Source organism: Falco cherrug, chromosome 15, assembly GCF_023634085.1.
Source record: "Falco cherrug isolate bFalChe1 chromosome 15, bFalChe1.pri, whole genome shotgun sequence".
NCBI lineage: Eukaryota > Metazoa > Chordata > Aves > Falconiformes > Falconidae > Falco > Falco cherrug.
The window spans coordinates 22,101,754-22,120,173 of record NC_073711.1 but is presented as its reverse complement, the minus strand read 5'-3'; the positions used below and the strand labels follow the sequence as shown (position 1 = coordinate 22,120,173).

The window sequence follows — 18,420 nt, the reverse complement described above, 5'->3', positions numbered from 1 at the left end:
TATCTATAAATAACAGCACCTCAGACTCATAGCTAGTTTTAAATCAATGCAGATGGGCAAGGCAGAAACTCAAAGCCAAATCCCTTAAGCTGTTCCATACCAGCACAGCCGTTCATGGATGCAAATTCTCCACTTGAACACAGTGTCCAAAAACAGCCGATTTTCTGGTTTTCCTGAAATTATACATATCTTCAGCACAAAGACCAGAACAGGCTGAGCCAGAAGATACAGCCCATCAAGATATTCTTGAAAACCAGACCAGAGCCAGTAATCTTTATCAGGAATAAACAAAGATAATTTTGAACAGCAGTCCGCTGGAGACTGTTCTGATAATCCGAGTTGATTCAGCTTGACTCATCTGTACAACAGCTGACTCCACATTGAACTGCTATGGTTAATTTAAAATCGGAGTACTAATTGCATGCAAGTTGGACATAACTTCAGGCCTTCATAAGGAAAGCGAGGACCCTCCCCTTCACAAACACGTTTCATTCTCAAGACCACCAGCAGTCAATAACAAAGTAAAAACCGCTTTGGAGTACACCTGGATGATTACCTAGACAGGCAGCCACATGTTGCACATAAAAAGTACTGCAAAGTGGAAATAAGCAGAAAAGACAAAGGGAACACAAATGCACGTAAGCTAGTATTCTCTGAGTGGCTCTGCTTGCTAGGTAGGTACAATTTTTATTAGTGCATCTTAAATTACTCTTCTGCCTTGTGGCACCTGACATTTAAAGTTAAAGACCACATTCAAATAAAACAACAAAAAAACCCCCAAAACTCTCAACAAAGAGTTTTCAGATCTTGACTAAAAGCTCGAGTGCAGTGTGAGTAAACATTCCCTAGATAAAAGCCACCTAGTAGGCAATTGGGTTGTTATATCTTTCTCATTTCCAAAAGCCCTAAGAGCAGTAACAATGTATTCAATGGCAAGAGCATAGGCGTATTTTCTGAAAAATACCAACACTAACCTGAACAGTCAAAGAGAATGGAAAATGAAGTTGAAACATCAGCAATTAAAACAAGAAATACTTTGTCAGATTTGCCAAAACAGATTATTGAGGAAAAACAAACAAACATACATATCGGACTTCTCCACGTCTGTAAACTCTCACTGGGTCCCATTACCTCAGGCCTGCCTAACCAGGGTAGTTGCAACGCCAGGCAGAGATTGCAACTGAATTTGGTTTTCTATCTGTAAGTGTTCAAAAAGGAGAAAGGGATAGAAAAAACTTTATCTCCAATCGCTAGCACCTATAATTTATTTTTGGTTCTTTATGTGCCTGAGATAATTAAAATGAAGGTCAGAGTTATCTGTGTCCTTCACAACCCCAGCTTTGCTCAAAACATGACATTCAGACATCTAGCTAGCCCTGAAGTCGGGTAGTTTAGGTTAATATACAATCATATGCAACCAAAGGTCCAAATTCCAAATACACCAGACCCTAAGCAATGAGAAGAAAAAAAGGCCTTCTTCAACATCCTCAACGGTGAAAGCTTCAGTCTGAGGATTATAAGGGAGAAGCTCAGTCCATTCTACCTAGCATCAACCTGTCTCTCTGTAAATGATTTATAGTCTTGTTCCTTACTGTAAATAATGATAAACAGTTAAATAATACTAGATAAAAAGACAATCTTTTAGATTAGAATTGATTACTGTTGATTAACTTAAGACAGAGGAAAAAACCATCTCGTACTTATTTTTGACAATACCATACTGCAAGAAGAAATATCCCATTAATTCCAAGCCTCACTTTACAATGGTTTGTCTCCCATTTCTCAAATTTTAAAGAAAAGTACATGGTTTCAACAATGCCATCAATACACAAACAAAAAGTTTTAAGGCTTTTCTATTTGTGTCCCATGGAATGAAGGGAAAAAACTGTATACGCTAATGTAACTGATCAAGCAAAACCAGTATGTCTGAAATCAGACTTCATACTGCCACTGTTAATATTCCTCTCGGGTACCAGGTGCAGTCACAAGCTAAACCTGCAACAGCCTATAGTTAGATTTCAGGCTCTCTAGAAAGACCGTACAGCATTAAAATTTATTGAATGCAGTACTTACTCCGTGTCTGTTCACTCAATATACAGTCCCAGAATTATCCACAAGAGGTATGATGAAACATAACATTCATCTTAAATTCTTAATACACTTTGGAAAGGGAAAGCCAGGAGGTACAAATGTCTCTTCTCAACACTAGGAGCTCTCCCATCTACATCTGAGCTTCTACTATATTGCCAAAGTGGAAAACTAACTCTTGAGCAAGCTACAGAGCAGTTTCAGCAACAGCCGTGTCAAAATCCCAGATCAACATTGCCCTGTGCGAGATGGGAAAGGCAAGGACACACTTTCAATTCCTTCCAGGTCAGGAGACAGTGATGATCACACGCACACAGTATATCAATATGAGAAACGCTATTAGTAAGTCTACAGCACTGCAATGGCAAAGTGCTAAATCAGCGCCATACATTAATACCCAGAGCTGCTAGAAATGGAAACAAGGCCATTTGCACCCCTCGGAAAGAAATTGAAATGACACTTCAGTTTCACTGCTTTCAGGCGGATGCCAGCAAGGCTGGGCCCATCTCCCGGCTGGGAGACTGGCCACCCCCAGGCCGCCGGCCCCTTGGCAGTGCGGCGGGCAGCTGACCTTTCCCAATGACAGATATTCACACGGTTTATATCTGCGAGTAGCCACTCCATACATTTCATAGGCGTTTAATAGTCTCAACATGACATTTCCTAAAAAAACCCCCACGCACCCTGGTTTGCTGGGCAGGCAGGCCCAGCCGCCCGGCAGAGGCGCAGGGCTCCGCACAGGCGGGGAGCGCTGGGCCAGGCCTCCGGCCCTGCCCGCCGACGGGCCCGGCAGCACGTCGCCGTGAAATCCCCCCCGCCGCCCCGCGGCAGGAACCCGCTCCCGCCGCCCCCCCCGGCCCACGGCCGCGCTTTGGCCACGCAGACGCGTCCCCACGCCGCGGGGGCGGACACACACACACACACACAGGCCCTGCCGGGGCCGCCCGCCCGCAGCCCCGGGGGCGGGGATGGGGGGGCGCCGTCAAACCGCCGCCCGGAGAGGGGGCACGGGGGGCGCCGGGTGCCAGAGGCCGGCCGAGGCGGCCCTGCGGCCCCGGGCGGGGGAGGCCCGGCAGGCCGCTGGGAGCTGCCCGCCCCGGCGGAGGAGCGGCGGCCGGCGAGGGGCGCGCAGGGCCGGGGTGGGGGGGGTGAAGGGGGGGCGCCCCCCGCCTCATCCCGCCCTCCCTGCAAGTTCCTCCGCGGCGCCGCAGCCAATCAGCTGCCGCCTTCCATCGCCTCCCGCCGCTTTCTGGCTTGTAAGACGCGGCGCCATTCGCCGGGCTGGGCCCCGGTACGTGCCCTCAGATAACCCTCCCGGCCCCACAATAGCACGGCGCAGTCAGTCAGCACCAAGCAGCCCCCGCCGCCGCCCCGGTGTGTGTGCCCGGCCCGGCCGCGGTCCCCCTCCCCTCCGCACCCCCGCGGCAGCCACGGCCTCGGCGGGGCGCAGCCCGCGGCCCCGGGAAGGAGAACGGGCCGGGCCGAGGCGGTGGGGGACACACGCGGCGAGCAGTGCCCCGGGCGGCGGCGAGGGGGGTGGGGGAAACTTGTCGGGGAAGTCGGGAGTGAAACTTGGCTCACCAGGTCCTCGAAGCTCCGGCGGTGCTCCTTGCCCTGCCAGTCCAGGCGCCGGGGGATCAGCTGCGGGAAGCAGACGAGGAGGGGGAGGAGGGACGGGGACGGAGGCGGCCGTCAGACCCCGGCCGGCCCCGCGCCCCCTCCCCGGGCGGGCGAGGGGAGCCCCCGGCTGTCCCAGCCCGCCCCGGGGAGGAGCCCCTCGCCGCTGCCCCCGGCCCCGCCGCGGGGGCACCCGCGCCTCCCTCGGGGGCTCCCGGAGCCCCGGGAGGAGTGGGGCTGCATTAGACGGGGGAGGGCAGCCCCCGACACCCCCCCATCCCCAGGGCTTCCCCCGTCCCGCCGGGGCAGCCGCCTTACCTGGTGCTCCTCCAGCTCCTCCACCAGCACCTGGGGACAGACGGACACACGGACACACACACACACGCACGCACAAAGGCCGTGAGTGCGGAGCCCGCAGCGCAGCGGCCCCGCCGCCCCCCGGCTCCCCCCGGCCCCGCCCGGCCCGGCGGAGCCCCCGGCTCCCCGCTCACCTGGGCGGATTTCTTGCAGGGTCCGGACTGCAGGAACCGGGCGATCAGGTAGTAGAGCTCTGCGGAGAGGGAGCGGGGGGGGGAAAAGGGGACACGGTTACAACGGGGGGGCGGCCGGCGGGGCGGAGGGCAGCCCCCGCCGCCAGCGATACCCACCGGCTTCGAGCTGGGTCGGGGCGGCCGCCGTCGCCATCCTCCTCAGGAGGCCCGAGGGGGAGGGGAGGTGGCGGATCGCGCCCCGGGGAGACGCCGCTCCTACTGCGGCGGAGCCCCCATGGAGGACCCCCGCTGCCCGTGCACGGCACTGGCCCCGGTGCGGCTCCCGCCCGGGCTCATCGCATCGCCGGTCGCCCCATAGATATCCCGGCCCGAGAGGCAGCCGCCGAGCGGGGTGCAGGGCGCGCCGCCCGCCGCACGGGGGCGGTGCGCGGCTTCGCGCGAGGGGAAGCGGCGCCGGGAGGCGCGGGGAGGGGACAGGCCGGAAGCGCCGGGCCGGAAGGGCGGGGCGGTGACGCACCGGGGGCGGGGCTTGCGCGTCAGGCGGCACTTCCGGCTGGCGGCGGCGGCGGTTGGGGCGCGCCTGGGCCTTGCGGCCTCCCCACCGGGGCCGCCGTCGGGGCGGGGCGGCAGGGGGCGAGCCTGGCTGCCTCTCGGCCGCCCCCGGCCCGGCCCGCCCGGTTTCACCGTCGGAGCTGCAGGGCCTGGAGGCGGCCCGCTCTGGGAAATGGGGACCCACGGGGGCCCGGAAAATAAATAGTTTCTAAAGGAAAGCGCACGGATTCGGGAATCGTTAGCCCACGCGTGTTCTGTGGAGGGGGACACGCAAGGGAGGATTGTGTGGGTGCCAAGGGGAAGGCGGAGAGCCGATAACCCTCGCTGGCTCCTGTCAGGAATGGACCAGTTGTAGGAAGAGGCCTGGCCAGGCGTTATCAGGTGTGGAACAGCTGTACGGTGTTGTGCTGGCAGCACAGAAAAATACGTTTCTTTGGCTGCATTCATTAAATTGTTTAATCCACTGTAAAGGTAGAACAAGGTGCCCAAGACAGAGTGTTGAGCAGTGGATGCCTGGTGTTCAGCAACGAGAGAAGGGTCTTGATACTCGGAGCAGCTGTTGTGCATCTTGTGTTAAGTAGGCTGTTACCAGCATGTCCTCTCCCTGGCACCTGCAGCCAGCGATACACCCCAAGGGGCATAGTCCTGCCAAGGTTACAGAACAGAGGGCTTTGGGTGGCTTTAGATGCCAAATTAAAATTGTTTTCTTCCAGCATCCAGGAAATGAAAATAGGGTTTATGCAGCACCTGTTCTCTTCAAGCAAAGAAGGGTTCTGTATCGGTCACTGCAGATACTCTTAAGGTAAACAAACATTTTTTTCCATGGAAAGCATCCTGTCAAAGCTCCAGAAACTTACGTCACTTTAGCAATAAGTTGCTAAAACATATTAAGTAGATTGACATTACTCTTTAGTGTAAAATTGTGTTCTGCTATTATAAATACCTGGCATTTGGTATTAGAACTCCCCAAGCCTTGGCAGTGTTAACAGTCACTGTCATAACTGGAAAATAAAAAAAGACAACTCATCTTCATGCTTTGCATACTGAGAGCTGAATCATCCTAAATCGATGTCGTTGAAACATTAAGTATAAACTCATTTTTAGCATATATTTATAGCATCTACTTATGACTAGGCTTTCTGTTAAGTGCTGTTTCAGAGTTCTTCCTGCTGTCGCTGTCAGGATGCCATCCTTTCTGCTGGCTGCCTCTTCTCGGGATGCTTCAAGGTACCCGACCAAGTGCCAGTAGCTCTCTGGAGAAGGAGTCAGGTCCTTGACACTCAGCTTCTCCACATAATGCGCCTCTGTTCACCTACCCCTTCGTACAGCCATGAAAATTCTTTATTTTGTGCCAGGAACTCAGATTAACTGGGCAATCTGTAGACTTTGTTCTTCCTCATCCTCTAAAGTTCTCGAGCTGCTAATGAGAATTTAATTGATTTATTTTTAAATTGCTCACCATGATAGCTCTTGGTTTTTTTAAGGCAGGTCCATTGATCAGCTCATCACTAGCAGGGATGCAAGGTGCCACCTCACCAAGCTGCAAACCCCAGTTCTAGTGCCTTTCCAATAGTAACAGCTCTCCCACATTCTGAGCCTTACACCGAAGCTTTGAAGTTACAGTGCTGGTGCTTCCTGTGAGAGAGACAGTGCAAAACTGCAGTTCTCAAAATAAATTGCCAGCTAGGGAAAGAGCATGCTGATACTCATTATCCTTGGAGGTAATGTTTCTCCCACCTGTCTTCAGAATTGAGAATTGCAAACTCATCTTCTTATGCATGATGGGAATGCAAAGAAAAAAACACAGTTGATGTTTTATAATATGCCCTGAAAAGCGCATATCAGTCTTTCTGAGCTAAACAGAATTTTATGTCAAGGGAAAGCAGCACTGTAAAGATTGTATAGCACCATGTCCTGGTGCATTCTAGTACTAACAGTTATATATTTCTTAATTAATATGGTGTGTGTCTGTGGCACCTTGTGGTCAGCGCCTTGCTGGATCACCCTACTCATGATTTGCTTTTATTTGAGCTTGGGGGTGGCAACACATGAAGCTGCACCACCGCAATAGGCAGGATTATTCTTTTGGGGCTTATCTAGAGCTGATGGCAATTCCTACAGTAACTCAAATGGGCCTTCAAGTTGAAAGCCTGGAATAGAAAATGTGCCCGAAGTAAGCTCATCCACCTCTGGCCTGTGTCCTTCCCATGCCATTCCAACCAGAAGCCTCACCACACACTGTTTGCTTCAGTGCTTATAAATGCACGACCTTGCAGCTCAACACTCTGAAGTGCTCCGTGTTGCGCCCTCCTCACAGCTCAGATGGATCCAGGCATCAACAAGAAAGAGGCGCGTTAGTAACCACCCAGCTATTTGTTAGGTGTGTGTTGCAGAGTACAGGTACGCAGGCTACGGCATCCCGCGTTCGGGTCAAGTACAAACAGAGCATGAGTCACACCCAAAACATTAGTTACACTGTTGTGTAACTCTTCCCTTGGCTGGGCTCCATCGGCACGGTCGTGGCTGTGTATTTACTGCTCTGCAGTGGCTCCCAAGCCTCTTCCCATGTCACCGGTTCCCTGGCACCTCAGCTCCCTGTCGTTAACATTTTCCCAGTTGCTTTATTATTCCCTGAGGTTGCTATAAGGACTGTGATCCATACCTCTTCCCACTTCTCCCGGGTTTTTCCCTCTAAGGAGTCATCTGTCTGGTGAGTAATGCCCATCCTCAAGCATAGCTTTCATTCCCCAGGAGCTTCATTTCCACAGAACACTGCAGCCACACGCAGACCTTGCCGCTCGGTGACTCATCGCTTTCTGGATCCTCTGCATCCAAGAAGCAGTGTGCTGGGGGATGACAGTAAATCTCCTAGTGAAAGCAAGATTTTATGGGTCTGCTTATTCATCTTTCTCCAAAGCAGAGCTCCATTATGTAAATGCCAACAGAAGCAGTGGCACCGCGTAGTGATGAAGAATGTACTAACTGGTGTGGTACTCTTCACAAATGAACAACTGAGGTATTCAGAAGCAGAGGCGCTTGAAGGAAGAAGCTGGTTTCTTTCCATATTGCTCTTGGAAAAAAGATAAGTAAATTAAAGCCTTTAATGAATTTTAGGAGTAGAAACCGGTAATACTCAAATACCAGCACTTGCAGCCATTTGGTGTTGCAGACAACTCTCAGCACCTAAGAATAACCCATTGTTCAGATTTTTGCCTCTTTCCAGTTCACCCAGGGCTGTACTAGCGCTTGCACTGGGGACACTTTCCATACCTTGGCCACAGGCAGCCCGTACCTCCTCTGCAAAGTGATCCATTGCATCCTGTCACTGTAGTTGTGAGCAGATGCAAGCTGGCAGAGGTTACCCCTGTTTAATTTGACAACAAAATTAACTTAACTTCCCTATAGTCAGCTTGTAACGCCTGTTACATGCGGTTCTCTCTTCTTGTGTTTAGCATTATACTGTCCCAATGAGTCAAATTCTGACTTCTGCTTTAACATAGCGTGAAAATATGATTGTATTTTCTCACAACCAGCAGAAATGTACAGATGCAAATTGAAAAAACAGAAAGTTCAGAGTGGAATCATGCAGGTGTGCTGAGTTGTACCTGAATGGTACCTTCCCTTTTCAGTAAATGTAGATGGGAATGCCTATGTCTGAATCCATTTGGATTTAAACACTAGAGCAACTTAAGGGTTTTCAACTTTTTTAATATTTTCCATGAACATTTCTGTGTACATCCTGCTCATCTTGGGCATTTCATATGCAGTTAAATGGTAAACAAGGATAGTAATCGTTTCAGAAATTAAATCCAAGGTTTTGTTTAACTGATACAAAATAAGTGCCGTTTAGAAGGAATTAGTTGCCTTGTACTCTGCAGTTGTAAGCAAATACAGATATTGAGAAGTTAAGGTTTACTTTAAGATGATCTCTAAATGCAGAAACCTCAAATTTCAATGTTTATGTCATAGCGTATTTATTCAGAAAAAACATATGAGGTGCAAAATGCTTAGCAATAATTACAACCATGGGTTTTGCTTGAGTGCATAGAGTCCTGTGCGCAAATCGACATCCTGCAAATTTCCAGGTTTCCACTCCTTCATACATTTTTCTCCCTTGATAAGAGCTGTTAAATAATAATTAAATAGCTGGTAGATACTATACAAGATCTGCTCTGGGTTTTTTGCTGTTTTTAAAAATTTAGAATTTCCCTGCTGCATCGTACCTGTCTTTCCTCTAGATGGTGCCGGACGCCCACGAGTTGGGTGTAACACTATCCCATATGGAAGGCTCCTGAGAAACAGTCAGGACGCCACCGTCCTTTGTTTCTGAATTCTGTCTTATAATAGTTCATCTAAGTTGATAGATTATTTGACCTGCATGATGCAAATACAATGCTTCTTCCTTTTGCGAATCTTAAAATCCATTTACTAGAGCCTAAAATGTCACCTGCCTGGAACAGTATCTGTTACTCCGTGGACCGATCCATGTCTCATATTTCTTGTGGCAGCCATTAACATGTTAGCTGTTGATCGGCTAGACGGTATGTACATCACCGCTGCAACTGGGGGAACGTATTCTTTGCCAAGTTTTCAAATAAATTCATTCTCTGTGAATATTAGGTAAACATTCCTCTGTGTCTGTATGTTACATAGAAGCGCAGAATTTCAAATATGGATGAAATGCATATGAAGATGGGCAACAGTGATGTGTGTACCTATGTGCTCATAGCTCTGTAAGCAGAAGGACCAGGTAAATAATGTCAGTATTCCAGTATATATTCAGCATCACTGAATTTCAACATTATGCTTGAAAGTACCTGTAACCCCACAAGTTTTACAAGCAGGAAAATGACTGTTGGTTGTAAGTGACAAGGTAGTTTTTGTTATTGTTGGTATTACAATTGCGGGCGGCTACCGCCTTATCTAAGGGACCGATTCTGACCCTGTGTCCCCAGGAGCCCCGTGGCTGGGATTGAGCCCCCTGTCCCCAACCTTTTCCAGCCGCCTAGGGAACCCTCTTTCTTGAGATGGCTGTGGCTGCTGCCAGGCTGGGGGACACCATGCACCAAGGGGCTCTCGCCCCAGAAATACCACCTGATATCTCCTGGTGAGGGTAATTCAGCAACTCCAAACCTTGCTGAATTTTTTTAAATAGTGCTTTGATGTTTGGTTTGTGATTTGGGGTGGTTTTATAGGGCCCAACCCTGCATTTTTGACTTCTGGAAGCACCTGGGAGCCTTACAGCCTGGGCACGCAGTGTCCGACTGCAACTGGGAATTCATCGCCCTCTCCCTGCATAGCTGGACGTGCAAATTTTACTGGAACTCCTTCAGCTAAGTATATAATTTAAATAGAATTATGTCCCTGTGTATCCCATACCCTTTCGCTGTTGTGAGCATGTTTTAGTTCTGTTTGTCAGTTTTACAAAAATACTAGCTATTTTGTGAAGGAGCAGGCTGGGTTTTTAAAAGTGCTACTTCTATTGAAATAAAAAGAACTTTTAAATCTTTTTGAGATATTTTTTATATTTATTAGGATCTATAACATTGTAAATAAGCTCATGAATACTTTTTAAATACAGTCTTATAAGAAATAGAAATGAAATATTAATTACTGCATGAGGTGATGCATTAGAAAACCATCTTGTATAAGTTTACCTACAGGAGTGTATTTATAAAGAACTTTATAAGTCACTAATAAAACTAATGCTTCAGTTTGATGATGAGGAAAATGAAACGGGCTCTGTGAGTCATGCACTTAGAGCAAGATGACAAAACCAAAACCAAATCAAGGAGAAGTATCCCCCTTCGCCATGCTCTTTAGGCACCCCTGTCATATTCTCTTTCACCTCTTCCAGACAAGAAAGCCCCACAGGGTGATATCTGCAAACCACTACTCCCTCCCCTTGTGTTTTTCCACCTTTTCTGGGTATCCATCCTGCGAAGCGAGGGCTGAAGCACGTGGGCTCAGCATGGGCTCATGCAGTACCATAACAACACTTGCTTTTATTTATTCTGTGTCCTCTCTAATAATTCCTTATGGTCTGTTTGCCTTCCGACTGCCTCTGAGCGCTGTGCCGAGCTCCACGAAAATGTCAGCACAGCAATGCCAAGCTCTTCTCAGCCAGCGCTCATAGGTCAGAGCCCGTTCCTGTGGCTTTGTGGTGATTTGTATGATTTTGCATCCAACAAAATTTAGTTTCATTTGTTGTCATAGTCTTTAAATCTCAGGCCTGATTTAGACAAGGGGTTTCAAACTAGGGTTGTCTGATGGTTTCATCTTTGAGCACTTTTCTGCCTCATTTTGAGCACAAAATGCTGTCCCATACAGGGATTTGGTTCCTGTTATTTTTATTTATTCGGTTTAAAGCCTCTTCTAGTGTCTTCAGTTTAGGATGATGACTTCTCTTATCCCTCATAAAGAAAGGCTTTCACGTGGAAGCCTTGATAAATTCCTCTGTAGTGACCTGTGACCCACGTACTTGATTTAGTGCTCATACTTCCATCACTCAGCGGACATATATGTTCTCCTGTAGCCTTCCGGCTTCTTATCTTTGGCAAAACTCTTTCCTCTGATATCCTCAGGAGTTCAGTTTTCAGAATCGCCCTTTTTTCATTTTTTTTTTTGGCATTAACTTACTAGGGCTTGAGATACAGCCTTCTGGAATACGTGGAGATGAGTTACATTCTCAGAAGGTCCCTTAAAGCCTTTCTTGATAGAAGGACTAACTTAATTTAATCTCTGGTGAAGTGTTTTTCAACACCTGCAAGTACTTGCCCTTTTGGCTGTTCCCTTCGTTTCTTCTTAACTAATAAAATAATTTTTCTTTAGAGTTTGTGAAGTCCCTGAGTTCTCTCTGGCTGAGTGCTGGGCTGGTACCTGATGGAAAATAACACACAAGGCCCGTAGATGTGAGGCGAAGCTGTGAAGGGAAATGGTGGCCATAAGCACAGAATTCTTTCATCGGTCTTTATTTTCCCAAGGTGTTTCATCCTTATCGCTGGATTATAATGAGATAAGCGTGGAAGGCGATTGCAAAGACTGCAGAGGTGAAAAAAAAGCATCTTCTGTTTATTCTTCAAATTCTCTATTAAGTCTCAAGGATCCTGCCATTTTCCTGTTGAGGATCCTCTTCTCTCCATGTGTTCTCTGATGTCTGTCTGGACACCTTTCTCTCTCCTGTTTCTGTGGCAGTCTGGTAGATCTCAATCTCTTAATTTTTTCCCCCTTTCTTTGCTCCTTACTCCTGTTTGGGTAACTTCATTTGCTACAGGTAACATCTTTCAGACCCTGACCTTTCTTCCAACCCCTTCTTCCCATCCTGACTTTGTTGCTGCTGCCTATGGACCATATCAGCCCACCATGTCCTTGCATTTGTGTTTTTTGTCTTTGCTATGATTCTTTCCAAGATGCTTCTAAAACAGCCAAGGAACACTTCCTTGGAAGATACGGTGCACCCTTGAATGGGGCGTCAATAAATCCCATCGAGGGCGATGCTGACCTCTTGGCACAGGTTTTTATTCACTGCTAGCTGAGTGCGTCAGGTTCAAGCAAACAGCAGAGAAATGCTGGGAGCTGAGCACCGGCAGAGGGGTGTAAGGGGGACAAGGGCAGGTGAGATGCTTCGATACTCTTTAAGGAGTCTCATCTTGTCTTTCTTATGAGCATGTGGAAAAACAACCCGCGCTGCAGCACTCCCTCTCTGTTGGGTGAAGAAAGCAACAGGACAAAACCTCTTGCTGGAACTTTCCTCCTGCAGCACTTTCATCCCACCCACCCCGAGGGCAGCCCGCGTGAGCCGCGGTCGTGCTTGGGGAGCCAGGAGGACCCATCCTGCTGCATCAGCACCGTCCCAGGGGGGCGCAGGGACCCCAAGCTGGGACTTTGCTTTGTTCCCTGCGGCCCCACCCACCTTCCCAGCCATAAATGAGATTTTTTTTCCATCTGCGAAAGTCTCCTACTTGTGGTTTAATATTAATTTTGGCAGTTTGCACCCAGACTCTGAGCTACCTTATCCAGGAATCAGCATGGCAGCCCTGAGGTCCGGCCCCATCTGATGTGTTAGAGTTTGTTTTCTTTGACAATATGGATTTAATGAAGAGGCTGCCCAGCACTGGGAACCATTTCCCTCAAATAGCTGCAAAATAAATGATGGGACGTTTTCCAGCGCAGTGCTGCAACCATCCAAAATACCACTATAAAAGTCACAGACGCAAACCAGTGTGACTGCATTAAGCAAGGCTTAGGGGGATTATCGAATTAAATTGGTTGCCCCTTCCACCCTTCCCCCAAAGACATTAGAAATCTAAATACAAATAAGGGTGTTAAAACAAGACAATGGGCTTTGCTAAAACCTATAAAAGCAAAGAAACTCATTGTTAAGCCTGTTGCTTTTTTCTGGAGTGCTATTGTGTTTAGGCAGAGTGTTGTGTTGCAGAGGGTTTCTGTCGGGGAGCTGGAGAGCCGTGGGTAATCTTATGAACCGCAGAAACTGCCGCGGCTCTAATGCTCCTGGAATGGCTCTGCTTCGGTAATTCCCTCTGCGAAAGAGAGATGCATCAGAACTGCGTAGGGCACCAGACCGCGATGCCACCACCGCATCGTTCTGCCCAACTTTGGCACTCGTTATTTACTGCCCACTATTCCCAGCTCCATCCTTTTCCCAAGGACAGCAGCGTCATGTGCCTCCTGCTTGTTTCAGGGAGTTTGTGCAATGAAAGCTTTGCTTTAATCTGTGCTGGATTTATCCAGATGCATCAATCTCTGGAAGGCTTACGTGGGTCTCAGGTCTTCTATGTGCATGTAGCCTTGATTTGTTAATCTGGAAACGGTTTATTCAAAAATAATAAAAAAAAAAAAAAAGCAGAAGAAAACCTTTAAAACTGCTTTGCTTGAGCTGCTTTCAACTGTGCAGTGGTTGCCCCCTGTAATGCAGCTGGCACCCATGTAATAAGTTTAGGTGCCTCGTGCCTGCTTTAATTAAATGAATTACAGCAAAAAAAGCATTTCCAATTTAAATGTTGTAATATCATAATGATACCATTTGTTTAAATATTTAATATATAAATATACAGAATAAATATTAATTTACAATACATTTACAGAACCCGTTTCACCCAAATGACCACAATAATATTTCCTTACCAGGGAATTCCTTTTCTTTGTATCTTTCTTGGCATCATTACAGACCCTCATATTTGAAGTCTTTATTGCAGCACAGCTCTCTTCGTAATAAATTAAGTACATTAGGCTTGGGGTAAAGAAATGAGATACCTGGGTAGCAACAAACAGGATTTACAGAGATTTTAATCTCTTTGGGGCAAACATGGTTTTGTTTGTGCCCATGTCAGAGCCTGGAGGAGGTCCGCTGAGCACAACGGCACCACAGCCAGACGAGTGTTGTTAGTAAGTGCTAATTAGTAAAGCCACCGGGCCACCGGGTCGTCTTTGACTCTAAGTCTTACTGGAAGGGCTGGGGAGAAAGGATAAGAACTGAGCAGAGAGAATATTTTTTTTGGTCCGAGTTGTGCCCTGGCCCCAGCCATCCTCGCCCCATGTGACTCTCCTCTCCAAGTGTCTGGGGTCCCATGTGTGTCCCCCCGCCTTTGCAGGGGGCCGTGATGCTTCACCCTGCAGACTGGAGCTGAAGTTTCAAGGTATTTTGCACCACTGTGGGAAGCAGCAGTCCGGGAAGGGGCTTGGGATGCTGACCGTTTGTGACAAGTCTAGTGGCTACCAAAACAGTAGCGGTTCAAAACCTGAATGATATTACTATGGCAACAAAATAACTCAAAATAAAATGTGCATTGGAAAGCAAACTTACATGCTCAGGGAACAGATAAAGAAAGATACTATATTTTTCGATGCTGGTTTTTTGGCTTCCTGAACTCTTGCCCTATTACCAGACGCTGATGCAGATACAAAAAAAATAATTCAATTTCCAACGGCAATGAAATGAAACTGAGCAGAACCAAATCTCCAGTGCTACAAGAAATTCCCCAAGGGATGCCACCAGTGTTATGAACTGTGTTAGTTTATAACCACCCAGTGCCTGAACTGCCCTTAACTTTATGTTAAAGGGGTGAGCGAGGTCCCACCTCGGCTCAGCTGCATCGCACAGCCGGACTGGGCACAAGTCACAGGCATCTCTGGAGGAGCAGAGCACTGCCTCGGCAGGTTCAGCACACACAAGCTGTTTCTGTGGGATGTGGTTAATGTCCTTAGCTCATTACCGCACAATTAACAAGAATAGTGTGTTGTTCTGGGCTGAAATAAAGCCAGAACGAGAGGAAACCCATTAATGAGGTGGGACCCCATCGCTCTGCGGCTGCCTGAGGGGGCTGGAGCCGGGGGGTCGGTCTCTTCCCCCAGGGAACCAGCGACAGGACAAGAGGGAACGGCCCCAGGCTGTGCCAGGGGAGGGTCAGGGGGGATCTCAGGAGAAATTCCTTCGCGGAAAGGGTGGCCGGGCAGGGGGACAGGCTGCCCAGGGACCCGGTGCTGGCACCGTCCCCGGGGGGGCTCAAAACCCCCGCGGGCGCGGTGCTTGGGGACACGGCTCAGCGGTGGGCTTGGCAGCGCTGGGTTAGGGGCTGGGCTGGGTGGCCTTAAAGGTCTTTTCCAACCTGAAGGATTCTGTGATCTGCACAGGCCTTTGTACCTTCCTTTTCCTTCCAGGCTGAGGAAGATCCCTTTCCTTGCTGATGTGGATTATTTTCAATTAAGATGGAATAAAGGAAATCCCTATTTTTAAAAAAAAAAAATGAACACAAGAGTGTATCTGAGCACATTCTTTTTCATCTTTAAATGACATTTTCTTTCACACAGGGAAGGATAATATCTACTTCCATCTAGCGATGCTAGACACAGATCTTTATTTTTGCTCTTTCCCTCACCTGAGGCTTTAAGGAGGTGATGGAGCAGTGACAGTGTCACAGTGGGAGGGAAGGACTTTCCACTGCTCCGGTGCTGGGCTGAGCCCCAGGGTCCCATCACAGGCAGGACAGAGCCACCACCCCCTCCTTGGATGCTGTGATGATGTGATGGGGCTGTAGTCCCTGACAGATGATGTGCAGAAGGTGTTGGGCTTTGACGAGCAGCAGATGGACAAAGCAAACTTGCCTTCTCCAGTGAACTTCGCCAGTTAGGCAGAAAGCCAAAATTAAATGAAGTTTCTATCATTTCATATTTAATTTCAATGGATTAAATGCAGCACATGGACATTCATGAAACAATTGGGTTACCCATGTTTTCTTGGATAGAGTTAAAACATCTCAAAAAACTCTCTGAGAAACTGATAAGAGTACAGAGGCTCATCAGCACAGATCTTTGTAATGATGGAGAGGGAACAGGGACAGATGTGCCAATCCAAGAGCCATAATTACTGCAGCACCTCAAAATGCAGGTACCTGAGCACGCTGGGTGACAGCCGCAGCAAACAAGGAAGATGGGAGTGGGAGGCAGATACTGGTGCTGCAGGAACCAGCGTTTTCCTGTTCAGAGGATGCACAAACTCATGGCCACATCCAGCAGCATTGCCTCGTTGCATCATCTTAACTCTGGGGTGGAGAGAGTTATTTCTGAGAAATCATGTGAAATCATGACCCCCCTGGTGAGAGTCGTGGCCCCACCAGGGAGATGCTGAGGCAGCTGGTGCTGAGGACGTGCGGCTGGTGGAGGCTGGTGTCCTGCTCCCCAAAGGCCATCAAGCAGCCTGTGGTACGTTAAATTCAACTCGTATGACAGGGTAGGCTTGGCTGTTTTACAAATAGTAGGTCTGCAGTTTGTATGACACAGTGTAACTCTTCCAAACCCAAAAGACCCGCACTGAGGTCCCATCGTGGTGTCGGCTGAACCCTGGCTTTGTGCCCATGTGTCTAGGGGCCAGCGCGTGGTGGGGGTTTGGTGCCGTCATGGCTCGGGGGAGGTCGATCTTACTTGTGCAGAGCATGTACAAACCCAACTTGGCAAAGGTACCTGATAAGTCAGGGAACAGAAAAGAGCAGATGGAAGGTTTTTGTGCAAACGCAGTGTTTCCAGCCCCAGAGTACAACCAAGAGGCATGCTGCTCTTCTCTTTGGTCATTTACAGCTCGCTTTGGTTGGATACCCAGAACAAACACCTTCACCTGCTGGAAACATCTCTACCACCACAGCATCACCGCAATGTCACCTCAGCACCACGACAATGTCACCACAGCATCACTGCAGCATCACCAGAACATCACCTCAGCACCACTACAGCATCACTGCAGCATCACCACAATGTCACCACACCATCACCACTACAGCATCACTGCAGCATCACCACAGCATCATTGCAATGTCACCACAGCATCACTGCAGCGTCATCGCAACGGCACCGCAGCGGCACCGCAGTGGCTCTCTCCGTGCCCATTGCATTTCTTCTCCCTTGACCGAGGAGCACGTCGCACCAACTTTGGTGATTTTCTCTGTCACCTCTTTAGTAAGATATGCTCTGTGTATGTACGATATACCCTGTGTATTTATATGTAAATCTGTGTTCAGTTCTTACTTTGATTATCAGAATGCTGCATAACATGCTGTCAGAAACCGTTCAAAAGACACAGCACACTCACTGCTTCTCCCTTCACTCCTGGGCCAACTATCCTGTCAAAAAATAAATCAGTTTGCTTTGATGGTATTTGTTCTTGATAAATCCACACTGGCTGCTTTTTTATCATTTTATGAATCTCCAGAATCTCTCAGAGTTGACTGTTTATTATTTTTTCCCCACTGCCTTCCCAGGTATCAGTTAGGCTGGCTGCTCTGTAATTCCCCGCTCCTTGTTTTTGAAGACGGGTGCTGTGTCCGTCCGTCTGAGCCCCTGGGACCCCCCTGTCCCTTTGGGCTGTTGGGGATGATCACCCACAGTGATGTCTGTGTCCGGGCGGCGATGCTTGCGGCCACCCGTGCCCCTCAGCCCACCCGTCGGGTGAAGGTGTTGCAGCTGCACCTCCCGATTTGCCCTCATGTTTTGCAGTTTCTACTCCAGCTGAGATTTTCACCGCCCTCGTGGGACATCTCCCATCCCAGCCTGGGAAGTCTCCCCTGCATTCCTCCTGGAACGCAGCCGGCACATGTTTCCCTGTGTCTCCACAGGCCTCCAGGCCGCCCGTGCGCCTGCAGCGCTTGCCCAGCTGGGCTGGTGGCTGCTGGCAGACAGGTGGCACGGCCGGTCCCTCCGCAGAGGGGACCCCCTTGCTGCCCCCACTGTGTCCCTTCGCCGTGCAAGCCAGCAGGTCCTGCGGGACAGATGCTGCACGAGGTCTGACACCCCAAGCGTGACGTCCCTCAGTGAGCATCTCTGCTCAGCATCCCTTCCAGAGCCCATGCTCCCCCCAAGCATTCCCCCAGCCCCCCGGGCTCTGCCTCTCCTCTGCAGCCCCCCGAGGCAGAGGGGCTCCCTGGCTGTGCTGGGCTCCAGCCAAGCCCGACCCCGACCCTGGGGTGAGCCAGTCCCACAGAGAGACCCAACTGCTCTTTTACGCCTTTCCCAGAGGAAAGGTGAGCAGCAGAAGCACCATGCTCAACAAAAAATGAATATAATTGTTAGGAATTTAGTGGGGAACTGCCTCTGATCTCTAAACCCAAAAAGGGGATGATTAAGCTAATTGCTGTCCTGGCGTTGCTGGTGCAACTGCAAGAAGACA

General features: G+C 49.2%; 1 protein-coding gene and 1 long non-coding RNA gene across 4 annotated transcripts in view; one reads left to right on the top strand and one right to left on the bottom strand.

Annotated features, from left to right (window-relative positions):
- Nucleotides 1–4,558, bottom strand: part of BRWD3 (bromodomain and WD repeat domain containing 3) — a 58,761-nt gene extending 54,203 nt beyond the window's left edge. Inside the window, exons 1-4 of the mRNA XM_055727154.1 lie at nucleotides 4,353–4,558; nucleotides 4,197–4,255; nucleotides 4,024–4,053; nucleotides 3,670–3,729 (exon numbers count right to left, since the gene is read on the bottom strand). Coding sequence (XP_055583129.1) covers nucleotides 3,670–3,729; nucleotides 4,024–4,053; nucleotides 4,197–4,255; nucleotides 4,353–4,389 — 186 coding nt within the window. The 5' untranslated portion in view covers nucleotides 4,390–4,558. The remainder of the gene's footprint in view (nucleotides 1–3,669; nucleotides 3,730–4,023; nucleotides 4,054–4,196; nucleotides 4,256–4,352) is intronic.
- Nucleotides 4,025–15,496, top strand: LOC129737401 (uncharacterized). 3 transcript variants are annotated; one of them, XR_008735193.1, is made up of 3 exons: nucleotides 4,025–4,244; nucleotides 5,462–5,550; nucleotides 6,233–15,496. It is a non-coding gene; the product is annotated as an uncharacterized LOC129737401 (long non-coding RNA). The 3 variants fall into 3 exon arrangements; XR_008735192.1 differs by lacking the exon at nucleotides 4,025–4,244 and having other exon boundaries at nucleotides 4,739–5,550; XR_008735194.1 differs by lacking the exon at nucleotides 4,025–4,244 and having other exon boundaries at nucleotides 4,756–5,550; nucleotides 6,237–15,496.
- The last annotated feature ends 2,924 nt before the right edge of the window (nucleotides 15,497–18,420 follow it).